The following is a 15,894-nucleotide window of genomic DNA, read 5'->3' as shown; positions in this document are numbered from 1 at the left end:
GTCTGTGAGGAGTTTTCATTTCAAGTCGTGGTTAACTGATTATAACATACCTTGTTATGAAAGAACTACGTAAAGTTCTGGCATTTGAAATAGCCTTTCGAGGCACAGAGCGTAAATTTAATCTGTGGCGTTACTGGAGAAGATCTGTTTGCCCTCCAGCCGGAGGTTCGAGTGTGTTGTCCTTAGCATAAGTTAGTTTAAGTAGAGTGTAAGCCTAGGGACCGATGACATAACCAGTTTGGTCTCTTATGAATTCTCACACATTTGAACATTTGAGATCTGTTTGAACCGTAAATTAAAAAATATCTTGAAGTTACTAAAGCACTTTATCGATGGGTATTCGTATTGACAAACCGCAGTAATGTAATGTCAGTTAATAAACGGCAATGTGATTGCAGAGAAGTGCATGCTACAGCTTCCTACCTGAAACGAATGCTCTAGGATCTCTGGTGTCGATGTTCCGTTGTCTCGTTGTTCGCTGACCGTCGAAACACTCCATTATCAACTTTCCTTGTTTCAGAAGAAGGGGACAGGCCGATCGAGTACGTTTAAAGGTAACAACACGAGATGATTTCCAGAAAACAGCAGTGGATGGCTGGCCGAATATCCACCGCTGGCAAACCTCGCGTTCATAACACAACGTCAGAATTAAATTGTTTAGGAACTCGGCCCTCGCATAAATTTCAGATACGGTTTTGAGTATACGGAACCTAAGCATACACAGTTCACCGTCTGAAATGACAACAATGCGTCTCACTCGTAGTGTTCAGCATTACTCCTAATCGCAACATACCATCGCTCACTATCGCTCCTCAGCTGTCTGTTTTTATCACTTTCCACAGATATTAATTTTTCTAGCGATCCAAGGCTCCTCGAATTTCAACGAAATTACATTATACGCGGGAACAATATTACACCATAAATAATAATACTGATTCTACATAATACATTACATTGGATGTGTACATACGAAATAATTATAATCAAAGACAAGTAACGTTAACACAAAAAAGAAAAAAACACAGACTTCATTAACGTTCTACAGAACAACGATCAGTAGTAGTACGTGCACCACATAACAACACAAGCCAAGCCCGTTACATTACTACTGTCTCTGAGCTTTATGACAGCAAAGCTTTGAACACAGCAAGTTTAATACCTTCAGAATCTTCATTAGAGGACCGAGTTTGCTCCGCTCCAATTATTTAGCGAGAGCTGAGCCAGAGTACTGCGTGCGCCGTGTGGCTCCGTCTGCTTCCCCTACAGTGAGACGAGGGTTACGTTTGGAACGCTTGCTCCCATTCTCATTGCAGCAGCTTTCTCGCATCACTAGTCACGAACACACTGAGCAGAAACCGCGGCATCTGAAACACACTACTAGTCGTGCTTACACTACGCATTAGCATCACTCAGGGAAACCTCTAGAGACCATTACACATTGTAGTCTGTGACCTGGAGTGAAAGTAAGTGCACATTGATCCTGAACAACATTGACTGAAATTGTGCTTACACCATCCTTTATGTGACGATCTCTGTGTCGCGGGCATCCTCCACAATATATTTCTATATCATGGTGAATGGAGTTCCGCCATCCACTTTTGGATCTTCCTCTTCCGCCTACCCATACAGAGACTTAAATCAGGTGACACACATGTAAGCCGAAACATTACGACCATCTGTTTACTAGCGTGTTGGTCCAAATTTGGAACGCAATGCAGCAGCGTTCTGCGTGGCATAGACTCGACAAGTCCCTGATGTGTTCATTCGGGATCAGATCAGGCGAACTTTGGTGGCCAGGATATCAAGGTGAGTTCACTACCACGTTCCTGAAACCACTGTAGAGCGATGACATTGTGACATGAACTATTATCCTGTTGGAAAATCCCATCGCCGTCAGGAAAGACATCAAACTTGAAGGGATGGCAATAAGGTTCATAACAAGTTAATTTTAGGTTGTTTTTACTGGCAATCCGATTCCGCTGCGACAGTTTTACAGTCATTCAAAGAAAGCCTACGGCCAGTAGCGCATAAATACCCACATCATGCAATAATAGCTGGAGGCGACTTTAACCTACCGAATATAGGCTGGGACGTTTTTGGATTCAGTGAAGAGGGGGGGGGGGGGGTGCAGACAGTCTTGTGAAGTTCTTTTTAACACGTTTTCCGAAAACTATACTGAGCAGCTAGTTCGGCAGTCCACATGCAATGGAAGAATCTTAGACCTCGTAGCTACAAACTGGCTGGACCTTATCCATCGCGTCTGTATAGAGACGGGAATTAGTGATTATCGTATCATATCGACTATGGTTACGAAAGTTAATAAAGGCTGAGAGAGTGTTTCTGCTAAAACGAGCAGATAAATAGCTGTTAGCATCTCACACGGACGACGAACTGAGAACATTTAGTTCCAGTATGGTGGACGTAGAGGAATTATGTGCTAAGTTTAAACGGACTCTGGGGAAGTAGGGCCTAGTAAGTGGATTAAGGAAGGGAAAGATCCACAGTGGTTTAACAACGGAATCCGGATACTGCTGAGGAAGCAAAGCCTGTCGCACTCTCGGTTCAAATGCGAACGCGCAACTGATGATAGGCAAAGGTTCGTGCATATGTAAAAAGATGTACGTGCGAAGCATAGAACTACTACCGTGATACCTTAGCGAAAAATCCGGCCGAGAACCCGAGAAAATTTTGGCCTAATGTAAAATCGCTAAGCGGGTCTAAGGCTCCCACCCAGTCAGTCCTTGACGTGTGACAACTGAATATAGCGAAACAAAAGCCGAAATTTTAAATTTCGCGTTCAAGAAATCGTCACGTAGGAGAATCGTACAGACATTCCGTCGTTTGCCCGTCGCAAAGGGTCCCGAATATACGACATAGTAATAACCATCCCTAGCTTGGAGAAAGAACTCAAGGAGTTGAAAAGAAATAAGTCGCCAGGTCCGGATGTAATCCCAATGCGGTTTTACAAAAATTACTCTACGGCATTGGCACCTTACTAAGCTTGCATTTATGGCGAATCTCTCTATCAGCACAAAGTGCCAAGCGACTGGAAAAAGTGCAGGTGACTCCTGTATATAAGAAGGGTAAAAGAAATTACAGACCAATATCCTTAAAATAGGTTTGCTGCAGAATTATAGAGCATATTCCGAGTTCCAGTATAATAAATTTCCTAGAGACAAAAAACTTTGTGTCCACGAATCAACACGGTTTTAGAAAGCATCGCTCGTGCGGAACTCAGATTGCCATTCTCTCTCACGATACACTGCGAACTATGGATGATGCGCAACACGCAGATTCCATGTTCGTAGATTTCCTAAAAGCATTTGACAGCGTGCCACACTGTAGACTGTTAAAGAAGGTACTAGCATATGGAATAGGTTCCCAGATATATGAGTGTCACCAAATCTTCTCAAATAATAGAACCCAGTAAGACGTCCTCGACGGCGAGTGTTCATCAGAGACAAGGGTGAAAGGGTCCTGTAGTCCCCTTTCATTATCATTTTATTTGATTTCCAGTGATACAGAACTCTCTGGCATGTGTGAGTGAATGAATGTGGGTGTGTTTCGTTTTGCTATACGGTGGTTTAGTCTGCTGCACAGAATCAGCGGTAGTCGTACAGAATGGCCAACCCTTGTAGTTTTCAGGTAGGCAAAGAGGTTGCCTTGTGTGAAAGTTACCGGTGTTAGGTTGGTGGCGGAAGCCTCATCAATGGGTTTTCCGGGCCACGGGATGGCGTGGGAGACGTTGGAGTGTGAGAGACGGTCAGTCTGCTTCCAGCTCGCCGACGGTCTGCAGCCGAAGTCCTTTCGAAGAAGGGTGAGTTGACTTAACAGCGTGGCATGTTATCTCATAGCAAGAGGGGAGCTTTTAGCTTTTGGTCTCGCGTTTCATCTTATAAAGATTGATTTGCTGGGTCGCAGCAAGGAATTCAAGGCTTTTGAAGACTTTCAGTTTTATTCCTAATGTAGACTTGGCTTTGATCCGTAAGAAGAATGTAGCACAAAGGTGTTGCATGTGTTGAAGCGCCCTCGGTTCAGTGTGAATGTCTGTGTGTCTGCAACTGCGTGAGTATGCATTCTAATCTTTTCCGAATCTTGGTAATCTTCGCTTCTTTGTGAACTTTGTCTCATTACTTTATGTCCGGCTGAAACCATCCACATGGATTAATATTAGAGATTGTTGGCCCTCTTCCATTATCATTTGTCTATTCAAATGTGTCCTCCGTAAAATGTTAGTTGTTCGTGACTGCGTGGTTTGATGTAACTAAAATTTGGCCACAGCACGTAGATATTGTCTCTCAGCGAACGACGTGGGCACACGAGTCTGTAGTGAAACTTCACAAGCAATTGTATTTAGTACCAGGCAACAGCAGTTCTATGGATGCATTACATCAATGTTTTAACGAATAAATAATTTTGCCTCCAATCTCATCCAGTGTGCCTATGTTACGTCTCCGTTACCTACGTCATTTACCTTTTAGTTTTCCTTGTTAGCCCATCCATAGCGTTTCCATGCGCACAGGTCCAATAATTAGTGTCCCGTTTTATTTAAAACAAATGCTTTGGAATAGATCTTGTTTTCAGGAATGTTGCTGCAAGCTGCACTTATGCACACCGTTCGTGCACTCTTTACTTCATTCAATATTTGATTCACGGGAACAATGCCTGGATCATACTAACAATTATATCCCATTCTTTATCAGTGACTTTCCCACGAATGTTCTTTTGTGAGTTTTTCTTATGAATAAATTAAGTACTTTTGCGACTCAGCGCAATCTCTTCTTAGTCGTGTGGCTAGAGGTGGTGGCGACCCAATCTTTTACCTTGATTTCACTGTACGATAGCATTTTCTTATTCAAAGTGCGCGTGGCTCTTTTAGCCATCTGGATACATTCAAAGTGCGCTTAACGCTTCTTAAACATAGCCATCTATTGTTCACGCTACTTACAAGGGTATCGTCAGGTTTGTCCCTGGAAACTGTGATAGGAGCGCTATTATTTTCTGTCTTCTTAAATGATCTCACGGGCAGAGTGAGTAGCATTCAGCAGCTGTTTGCTGATGATGCTGTGGTTTGCGGGAGGATCTCGCCATTGAATGACCGAATGAGGGTTCAAAATGACTTGGATAGAATTTGTAGTTGGTGTGACGAATGGCAGCTACCTCTAAATGTAGAAAAATGTAAATTTATGCAGATGAGTAGGAAAAGCAATCCCTTAATGTTAAAATACAGTGTAGTAGTGTCCTGCGTGACACACCCACATCGTTTAAATATTTGAGCCTAATGTTGCAAAGCCATATATAATGGAACGAGCATTTCAGGACTGTGGTAGTGATGGCGAATGGTAGATTTCGGTTTATTAAGAGAATTTTGAGAAAGTGTGGTTCATCTGTAAAGGAGACCGCATACAGGACACCCCATCGACAAATACTGCAGTACTGCTCGAGCGCTTGAGACCTCCACATGAGGTCGGATTAAAGGAAGACATCGAAGCAATTCAGAGGAGCGCTGCTACATTCGTTGCGGTAGGTTCGATCAACAGGCGATACTGAAATGCTTGGTCAACTCAAATGGGATTCACTGCGGGGAAAAACGGTTTTTTGTCTTGCGAAACAGTACTGAACAAATTTAGTGAACTGGTATTTGTGGATGACTGCAGAACGATTCTACTACCGCCAACGTAATTCTCGAGTAACAAATAAGATAAGAGATATCAGAGCTCGTACGGAGGCATATAGATAGTCATTTATCCTTCGCTCTATTTTGGAGGGAAACAGGGAAGGAAATGACTAGTAGTGGTACAGGGTACCCTTAGCCACGCACCGTACGTACCTTGCGGAGTATGTACGTACGTACAGAAATCTTAAAGCTTCACGTCTAATAAAACCGGCATTACCGTAGGCGAAGTTTTAAGTTCGTGCTGAGCGTTCTTTTCCTTAGGCTTATGGTGTAACTTAGAACGTTTGGTAGCAGCTGCTACACTCGCATGTGCTTCTGTATATGCGCTACTCTCCTTCGTGAAGAGCCTCCCTAAGTACATTAAGCTCCCTTGAAAGTCAACCCGTCTAAAATCAAAGGGCATCAGTTAGGATTTTCACTCCTGCTACCAGGGTTCCTTTCTTTCCCATTAAAACATAGTCCTGTTTTATTGTTCTGTATCACTCTGATTCTGTCCTGGAAATTCTCATTAAGAAGACATCTGCTTAGGGGGGTCTGGCACTTTACTATAAGTCCTAAAGTTGGAGTCGTTTGCAATCAATTTCAACAGATTTCCTATCAGTATTCTGTATGATAAGGTTAAGTAATATAGATGGGTGGCGTTCCTTAGGCTCGCTTCAGAGCCCATGATACAATTTTCAGCGTTTCCTACCTGTATCTTTACTCGGCAGATGAGAAGATGAGTCAAAAAAAAATCATCACGTATCTTTCCGGAGCAAGAGACGGTATGTTGTGAGGTTCATTTCCTGGTCACCAGAGTGTGCACTGATCCGCTCGATTAAACTCTACGGTCTCCGCTGCGTCTCCTGAAGCAGGACACGTGGTGTTTTTTGTGGTATCCGTCGTCGGACGGGCTCGTTAAGCTCCGCAGCGTGTTGGGCGTTATTGTAGAGGAGCAGCCAACGTGCCGACATCAAGTTTCATCCCGCCTCTCCTCTCACGCCAAACTCATCCCTAACAACACAAACACAACACTACACTGTACGTGCAAAAGCAGGCTTCGCCGTCGCAGTCACCCACATGTAGGAGGAAAGCGACGGGTAAACCATTCCCCATACAGCACTGTCGAAACTGCGAACTATCCTCATTACCCACTCAGCTACGAGTATGGTATTAACTTGGACTCTGTAAATCAGTACATGTCTCTTTCTCCCTGTTTTATACGTGTATTTCTTTATATGGCGCGCGCGCCTGTGTGTGTGTGTGTGTGTGTGTGTGTGTGTATATATCAAAACTTAAACGTTAATTTTCTGTAATAAACTCTTCTATAGCGCCAGACCTAATAACACAAATTTTTGTGTTTGAGGTTGAGTTTAACGTTCAGTTGAGACACACAGCTCTTACTGTTATTAAGAGTTATTCGGCGACGACAGCAATCATTCTCTAGGAGTTCATCGTTTTATTATGGCAGTGCAGAGCCTAGAGCCACTTACTATACAACAGGGAACCCGTCGAGGGCGAGGTCGCAAAAGACCAATGACGTTGACGGTATTCGAGGCTCACACTTTGTCTACCACGCAACCACGATTTCGGCTACTAATTGCAACAGGGAGCAGAACTGCAGGTGTCCAAAGCCAACGCCACCTAGAAGAGAGCTTCTGTGAAGTTTGGAAAGTAGGAGACGAAGTACTGGCGGAGGTAAAGCTGTGAGGACGGGGCGTGAGTCGTGCTTGGGTAGCTCAGATGGTAGAGCACTTGCCCGCGAAAGGCAAAGGTCCCGAGTGCGAATCTCGGTCCGGCACACAGTTTTAATTTGCCAGGAAGTTTCGTATCAGCGCACGATCCACTGTAGAGTGAAAATCACATTCTGGATACACAATGTGATCAAAAGTATCCAGACACCCCGAAAAACATACGTTTTTCATATTAGGTACATTGTGCTGCCACCTACTGCCAGGTACTCCATATCAGCAACCTCAGTAGTCATTAGCCATCGTGAGAGAGCAGAATGGGGCGCTCCGCGAAACCCACGGACTTCGAACGTGGTCAGGTGATTGGGTGTCACTTGTATCGTATGTCTGTACGCGGGATTTCCACACTCCTAAACATCTCTACGTCCACTGTTTCCGATGTGATAGTGAAGTGGAAACGTGAAGGGACACGTACAGCACAAAAGCGTACAGCCGACCTCGTCTGTTGACTGATAGAGACCGACGACAGTTGAAGAGGATCTCAATGTGTAATAAGCAGACATCTATCCAGACCATCAAACAGGAATTCCAAACTGAATCAGAATCCACTCAAGTACTATACCAGTTACGTGGAAGGTGAGAAAACTTGGATTTCATGATCGAGCGGGTGTTCGTAAGGCACACATCACTCCAGTAAATGGCAAACGACGTCTCGTTCGCCGGCCGGAGTGACCGAGCGGTTCTAGGCGCTACAGTCTGGAACCGAGTGACCGCTACTGTCGCAGGTTCGAATCCTGCCTCGGGCGTGGATGTCTGTGATGTCCTTAGGTTAGTTAGGTTTAAGTAGGTCTAAGTTCTGGGGGACTGATGCCCTCAGAAGTTAAGTCCAATAGTGCTCAGAGCCATTTGAACCATTTTGAACGCCTCGCTTGGTGTAAGGAGCGTAAACACTGGACGATTGAACAGTGGAAAAACGCTGTGTGGAGTGATGAATCACGGTACACAATGTGGCGATCCGATGACAGAGTGTGGGTATGGCGCATGCCCGGTGAACGTCATCTGCCAGCGGGTGTAGTGCCAACAGTAAAATTCGGTGGAGTTACGCGTGGTCGTGTTTCTCATAGAGGGGGCTTGCACCCGTCGTTGTTTTGCGTTTCACTATCACAGCACACGCCTACAGTGATGTTTCAAGCACCATCCTGCTTCCCACTGTTGAAGAGCAATTCGGGGATGGCGATTGTATCTTTCAACACGATCGAGCACGTGTTCATAATGCCACAACCTGTGGCGGGAGCGGTTACACGACAATAACATCCATGCAATGGACTGGCCTACACAGAGTCCTGGCCTGAATCCCTTAGAACACCTTTGGGATGTTTTGGAACGCCGACTTCGTGCAAGGCCTCACCGAGCGACATCGATACCTCTCCTCAGTGAACCACTCCGTGAAGAATGGACAGCCACTCCCCAAGAAACCTTCGAACATCTGACTGAACGTATGCCTGCGAGACTGGAAGCTGTCATTAAGGCTAAGGGTGGGCCAACACCATATTGAATTCCAGCATTACCGATGGAGAGCGCGACGAACTTGTAAGTCATTTTCAGCCAGGTGTCCAGATACCTTTGATGACATAGTGTACCTGCCGGAGGATACTTCATGATGGGAAAGAATATGTCAGACGCAATTTTCTGGACACTGAAGGGTTCGCCACTAGTAAGAGGTATTTTCAGTCAGTGTTACAGCATAAAATGCGCTTGTCTAAACCGGCTGTAGGTCACTCAAACACAAGAGTATCAATGTTTATATATATATATATATATATATATATATATATATATATATACATATACACTCCTGGAAATTGAAATAAGAACACCGTGAATTCATTGTCCCAGGAAGGGGAAACTTTATTGACACATTCCTGGGGTCAGATACATCACATGATCACACTGACAGAACCACAGGCACATAGACACAGGCAACAGAGCATGCACAATGTCAGCACTAGTACAGTGTATATCCACCTTTCGCAGCAATGCAGTCTGCTATTCTCCCATGGAGACGATCGTAGAGATGCTGGATGTAGTCCTGTGGAACGGCTTGCCATGCCATTTCCACCTGGCGCCTCAGTTGGACCAGCGTTCGTGCTGGACGTGCAGACCGCGTGAGACGCCGCTTCATCCAGTCCCAAACATGCTCAATGGGGGACAGATCCGGAGATCTTGCTGGCCAGGGTAGTTGACTTACACCTTCTAGAGCACGTTGGGTGGCACGGGATACATGCGGACGTGCATTGTCCTGTTGGAACAGCAAGTTCCCTTGCCGGTCTAGGAATGGTAGAACGATGGGTTCGATGACGGTTTGGATGTACCGTGCACTATTCAGTGTCCCCACGACGATCACCAGTGGTGTACGGCCAGTGTAGGAGATCGCTCCCCACACCATGATGCCGGGTGTTGGCCCTGTGTGCCTCGGTCGTACGCAGCCTGATTGTGGCGCTCACCTGCACGGCGCCAAACACGCATACGACCATCATTGGCACCAAGGCAGAAGTGACTCTCATCGCTGAAGACGACACGTCTCCATTCGTCCCTCCATTCACGCCTGTCGCGACACCACTGGAGGCGGGCTGCACGATGTTGGGGCGTGAGCGGAAGACGGCCTAACGGTGTGCGGGACCGTAGCCCAGCTTCATGGAAACGGTTGCGAATGGTCCTCGCCGATACCCCAGGAGCAACACTGTCCCTAATTTGCTGGGAAGTGGCGGTGCGGTCTCCTACGGCACTGCGTAGGATCCTACGGTCTTGGCGTGCATCCGTGCGTCGCTGCGGTCCGGTCCCAGGTCGACGGGCACGTGCACCTTCCGCCGACCACTGGCGACAACATCGATGTACTGTGGAGACCTCACGCCCCACGTGTTGAGCAATTCGGCGGTACGTCCACCCGGCCTCCCGCATGCCCACTATACGCCCTCGCTCAAAGTCCGTCAACTGCACATACGGTTCACGTCCACGCTGTCGCGGCATGCTACCGGTGTTAAAGACTGCGATGGAGCTCCGTATGCCACGGCAAACTGGCTGACACTGACGGCGGCGGTGCACAAATGCTGCGCAGCTAGCGCCATTCGACGGCCAACACCGCGGTTCCTGGTGTGTCCGCTGTGCCGTGCGTGTGATCATTGCTTGTACAGCCCTCTCGCAGTGTCCGGAGCAAGTGTGGTGGGTCTGACACAACGGTGTCAATGTGTTCTTTTTTCCATTTCCAGGAGTGTATATATATATATATATAAAGAAAAGATCTATGTTATTCTGGAAACGTTAAAATTAATAAAAAGCAGAGAGAGAGAGAGAGAGAGAGAGAGAGAGAGAGAGAGAGAGAGAGAGACAACATTCGTTAGTTCTTGTTGTTACTACGTAATCTCAAGATTTTAAACATGGCTGTAGCAGCAACTGTTAAAATTCTTCACAATAAAAGGATGACAGCCAAAAACAGTTGCAGGATAAAATTTTTTTTATTATTAAAATTCTTGACCAAGATTTCGGTACATATAAATATACCTTCATCAGAAGTAAAACTTCCTGAACAGAAAGACACATTCATTAGAAAAGCCATATCAACTAAAGTGAGAAACAGAAGTTTAAGTAACGGTGAAATTACCAAAGTAATACAGGCACAAAATCTGTAGTACTTACTAAAATTACATCATGCAATGGAGAATAATAAAACAATTATGCCAAAGGCGTCGTCAGTAATTAAGATATCATCTCCATTTGTATAACATGTGTAATGGTCACAGGGTCAAAGCGAACAGTTTAGCACCATTACTTCGCTTATGAACTATTGAGACACGAGTGTGAAAGCACTAGGGCAGATGGTTTCGCCGAGAGAGGGCACTTGCACGTGCCAGACTCGTGCATATTAAAAACCCATGAATACGTACATAAGCGCATCAAAAATTATTAAAGGTTGTGTTAATTCAAACTCTGTCTTAATAAATAAAACGTATCAGGCCAATTAAAGACATTTATGTAAAATAGAAATATAGAACCAATTTACCTGTGTCCTAGTGTCAAACGGATAAAGCTTGCGCTTGGAACATCTAACGAGAGAGGGCACTAGTGTAATGCGCGAGAGTCTCGCGTAACGTAGGCAGTGAAATACATACTAGCGAAACAACCAAAATGTTATAATAAAACGAAACCATCTGTCATTATGAATAAAACATAGTCATTTAACCACACATACACATTGAAATTCATAACTAACTAACATCAAAATACGTAGAATCCCAACAAGACAGGAAAAGCGCATTTCACCGGCATCAACAAGCAAGAAAATAACTACTAGTCAGCCAGACTATATTACATTAAGGCAATGAGGGGTTTGAAACTGTCTAAAAAAATTTTGTTTCGAAGCTGCACCTGTTGATTAAGAACAAAGCCATTTTTTAGAGACAGATGCTTGAAAATCTCTAGTTCTTCAAGCAAGTCTAGTTTGTAACCTTTATCAGCTTCATGAAGCAGCTCTACGTCGTCCAGTTCACATGGCGTGTGCCGTAAGAGCCATAGATGTTCAGCAAAGGTGGAATTATATACGTTTTCCCCATTTTTACCTAACATGTGTTCTTTATACCTAACTTTAATGGGTCTACCTGTCTGCCGTATGTAATAGTTTGGGCAGTCGTTACAAGTAATTTTGTATACCCCGGATTTAGTGCTGAGTTCTTCTCGTGCTCCAATATTATGAATTATTCTACGTTTCAGGCTATTATTTACAGAAAAGGCAACTCTATAACCGTATTGTTTCTGTAAAAGTCTTCTTGTCTTATATGAAACGTTCCCCAAAAATGGAATAAAAATAAAATTATTACTCTCATACTTTTTGCCCTGTAATCTCCTAAAGTGGAAAATTTTACAGCTGTTTTTTCTTAGCAATTTGGTCAATTAATTGAGGGTCGTATTCATTGTTAGTAGCTATTGATTTTAATAAAGATATTTCATTTTCAAAACAATTCTGTGCTAAAGGTATGCTCACAGCGCGATGAACTGCAGAATGAAAAAAGGCGATCTTGTGAGTTTGACGATGACAGGAATCTGCTGGAATAATATTATCAGAAAAAGTTTCTTTACGAAAAATGTCGAAGCTAATAGTATTACCCGATAACTTAAGTCTCAAATCAAGAAAATGGAGTTCTCTCTCGTTATTTTGTATCTCTTTTGTAAATTTCATTTTCTCTGCCCTAGTGCTTTCACACTCGTGTCTCAATAGTTCATAAGCGAAGTAATGGTGCTAAACTGTTCGCTTTGACCCTGTGACCATTACACATGTTATACAAATGGAGATGATATCTTAATTACTGACGACACCTTTGGCATAATGGTTTTATTATTCTCCATTGCATGATGTAATTTTAGTAAGTACTAAAGATTTTGTGCCTGTATTACTTTGGTAATTTCACCGTTACTTAAGCTTCTGTTTCTCACTTTAGTTGATATGGCTTTTCTAATGAATGTGTCTTTCTGTTCAGGAAGTTTTACTTCTGATGAAGGTATATTTATATGTACCGAAACCTTGGTCAAGATTTTTAATAAAAAAAAAATTTATCCTGCAACTGTTTTTGGCTGTCATCCTTTTATTGTGACTACGTAATCTTTTTATAAATGTACACAAACATAATTGGAACTATAAATAACTTCATTTTTGTAGGGGATACTAATTTTGGACTATACCTTGATTCAAGGTTGATGAGCAACACTTTCTTTAAATGGGACTCTCAATATTTCGGACGTACCTCTATCTTCGAATTGTCGAGACACAACTGCGTATAGTCAAAAATCAAGTCAGTCGTGTAACGAATACCACAATCCCTGCAATACAAAAGTCAATGCTCAACAAATAATGACAGCATGTACTCGGGGATAAGCTTCATTGTATCCCTTAGTTTTCGAAGGCGGTGTAGTAATAGTAAGAGAGAGAGAGAGAGAGAGAGAGAGAGAGAGAGAGAGAGAGTGAGAGAGAGAGAGAGAGAGAGAGGGGGGGGGGGGGGAGGGAGGGAGGGAGGGAGGGAGAGAGAGAGAGAGAGAGAGAGAGAGAGAGAGAGAGAGAGAGAGAGAGAGAAAAATGGGGTTCAAATGGGTCTGAGCACTATGGGACTTAACATATGAGGTCATCAGTCCCCTACAACATAGAACTAATTAAAACTAACTAACCTAAGGATATCACACACATCCACGCCAAGGCAGGATTCGAACCTGCAAACGTAGCAGATGCACGGTTCCAGACCTAAGCGCCTAGAACCGCTCGGCCACTGCGGCCGGCAAGTGAAAGAGAAAAAGGAAGAAAAAGACAAAGTGAAAGAGAAAGAGGAAAGAAATGAGAAAGAGAAAGTAAAGGAGAAAGAGAAAGTAAAGGAGAAAGTGAAGGAGAAAGAGGAACTGAAAGAGAAAAGAGAGAAAGAAAAAGAGAAAGGAGAGAAAGAAAAAGAGAAAGGAGAGAAAGAAAAAGAGAAAGGAGAGAAAGAAAAAGAGAAAGGAGAGAAAGAAAAAGAGAAAGGAGAGAAAGAAAAAGAGAAAGGAGAGAAAGAAAAAGAGAAAGGAGAGAAAGAGGGGGAGGAAGCGAAAGTGAAAAAGGGAGAGTGAGAGGTTAAGAATAGGGAGACTGGGAGCCGAAGGGAGAGGGATGCAGAGAGCCGAAGGGAGAGGGATGCAGAGAGCCGAAGGGAGAGGGATGCAGAGAGCCGAAGGGAGAGGGATGCAGAGAGCCGAAGGGAGAGGGATGCAGAGAGCCGAAGGGAGAGGGAGGCAGAGAGCCGAAGGAGAGGGAGGCAGAGAGCCGAAGGAGAGGGAGGCAGAGAGCCGAAGGAGAGGGTGGCAGAGAGCCGAAGGAGAGGGAGGCAGAGAGCCGAAGGAGAGGGAGGCAGAGAGCCGAAGGAGAGGGAGGCAGAGAGCCGAAGGAGAGGGAGGCAGAGAGCCGAAGGAGAGGGAGGCAGAGAGTCGAAGGAGAGGGAGGCGACGAAGGATCTCCAGCAAGAAGTGCAGACTGCGAAGGTGGAAACGCCCGCGATGGTGAGGCGCGCAGAGCGCAGTCAGGCTTTGCTGTAAAACCGCATGCCGTGAGCCGGTCGGCGCTCCGCGCCGCACAGTCAGGATGAACTGCTCACCCGCGCCGCCAGACAGCTCGGCGACAGCCCGCCGGCCCCACGCTGGCTGGCAGGCTGGCCGGTAGCCAGGAGACACGCGGCGGCGGCGGCGGCGGCGGCGGCGACCCGTCTCTCTACACCGCCGCCACGACAGGCCACACCGACAACGCCGCGCTCGCCAGCTTAACACGAAATATTCTCCTCTCACACTGGTACACTTACCAGTAACAGCTCATACGTGGCTCCACTCAGTGGTTCTGCAGAGGCAATTTATGGTAAATTTCGCTGAATCAATATTATAGAGAGGTTCAATAGGAGCCGACTTTTAGTGATGCCCATACGCACGCTGTCTCTGCCTTGATGATTCCAGTGCTAGGGGTCTAACGGGTACATTATACACTGTGGTGACGAGAATCATGGGACAGCATTGCGTGCATACACAGATGACGGTAGTAACGCATACACAAAGCATAAAAGATCAGTGCAGTGGGAGAGCTGTCATTTGTACTCAGGTGATTCATGTAAAAATGTTGCCGACGTAATTATGGCCGCTCGACGGGATTCCACAGACATTGAACGAGTTGGAGCTGGACGCATGGGACGTTCCACTTCAGAAATCGTTAGGGAATTTGACCTTCCGAGATCCACAGTGTCAAGAGAGTGCCGAGAATACCCAATTTCAGGCGTTACCCCTCACCGCGGAAAACGAAGTAGCCGGCCGCCCTCACTTAACGACCGAGAGCTGCACTGTTTGCATACAGTCAGTATTCAGTGCTAACTGACGAGGAACACTGAGTGGAATGACCAAAGAAATCAATTAAGGATGTACGGCCGTCGTATCCGCTGGTACAGGTTATGGCAGCACACGGCCGATGCGAGAGCCTTTGCAGACAGCAGGACGTCACATGCCGCGCCTCTCCTGGGACCTAGACGACTGGAAAATTGTGGCTGGTCATATGAGTTCAGATCTCATTTGGTAAACGGTGATTATGGGGTTCGAGTGTGACGCGGACCCCACGAAGCTATGGACCCACTTTGTCAACAAGGCACTGTGCAAGCTGGTGGTGGCTCCATAATGGTGTGGGCGGTGTTTATGTGGAATGGACCGTGTCCTCCGGTCCAACTGAACCGATCATTGACTGGAAATGGTTATGTTCGGCTACCTGAAAAACATTTGCAGCCATTCATGGACTTCATGTTCCCAGACAACGATGGAATTCTTATGGATGACAATGCGCCATATCACCGAGCCACAGTTGTTCGCGATTGGTTTGAAAAACATTCTGGACAGTTCGAGCGAATGATTTGACCACCCAGATCACCCCATATGAATCCCCTACAACATTTATGAGACATAATCCAGAGATCAGTTCGTACACAAAATCCTGCACTGGCAACACTTTGGCAA

General features: G+C 45.3%; 1 protein-coding gene across 1 annotated transcript in view; it reads left to right on the top strand.

Moving 5' to 3' along the window:
• Nucleotides 1–14,714, top strand: part of LOC124606434 (chromatin assembly factor 1 subunit A-B-like) — a 51,945-nt gene extending 37,231 nt beyond the window's left edge. The window contains exons 2-3 of the mRNA XM_047138416.1: nucleotides 13,670–13,968; nucleotides 14,520–14,714. Of these exons, the coding sequence (XP_046994372.1) occupies nucleotides 13,670–13,968; nucleotides 14,520–14,714 (494 nt within the window). The remainder of the gene's footprint in view (nucleotides 1–13,669; nucleotides 13,969–14,519) is intronic.
• The last annotated feature ends 1,180 nt before the right edge of the window (nucleotides 14,715–15,894 follow it).

The sequence above is a fragment of the Schistocerca americana genome, chromosome 3 (genome assembly GCF_021461395.2).
Source record: "Schistocerca americana isolate TAMUIC-IGC-003095 chromosome 3, iqSchAmer2.1, whole genome shotgun sequence".
In the NCBI taxonomy this organism is placed as follows: domain Eukaryota; kingdom Metazoa; phylum Arthropoda; class Insecta; order Orthoptera; family Acrididae; genus Schistocerca; species Schistocerca americana.
This window is presented reverse-complemented; position numbering and strand designations above follow the sequence as displayed.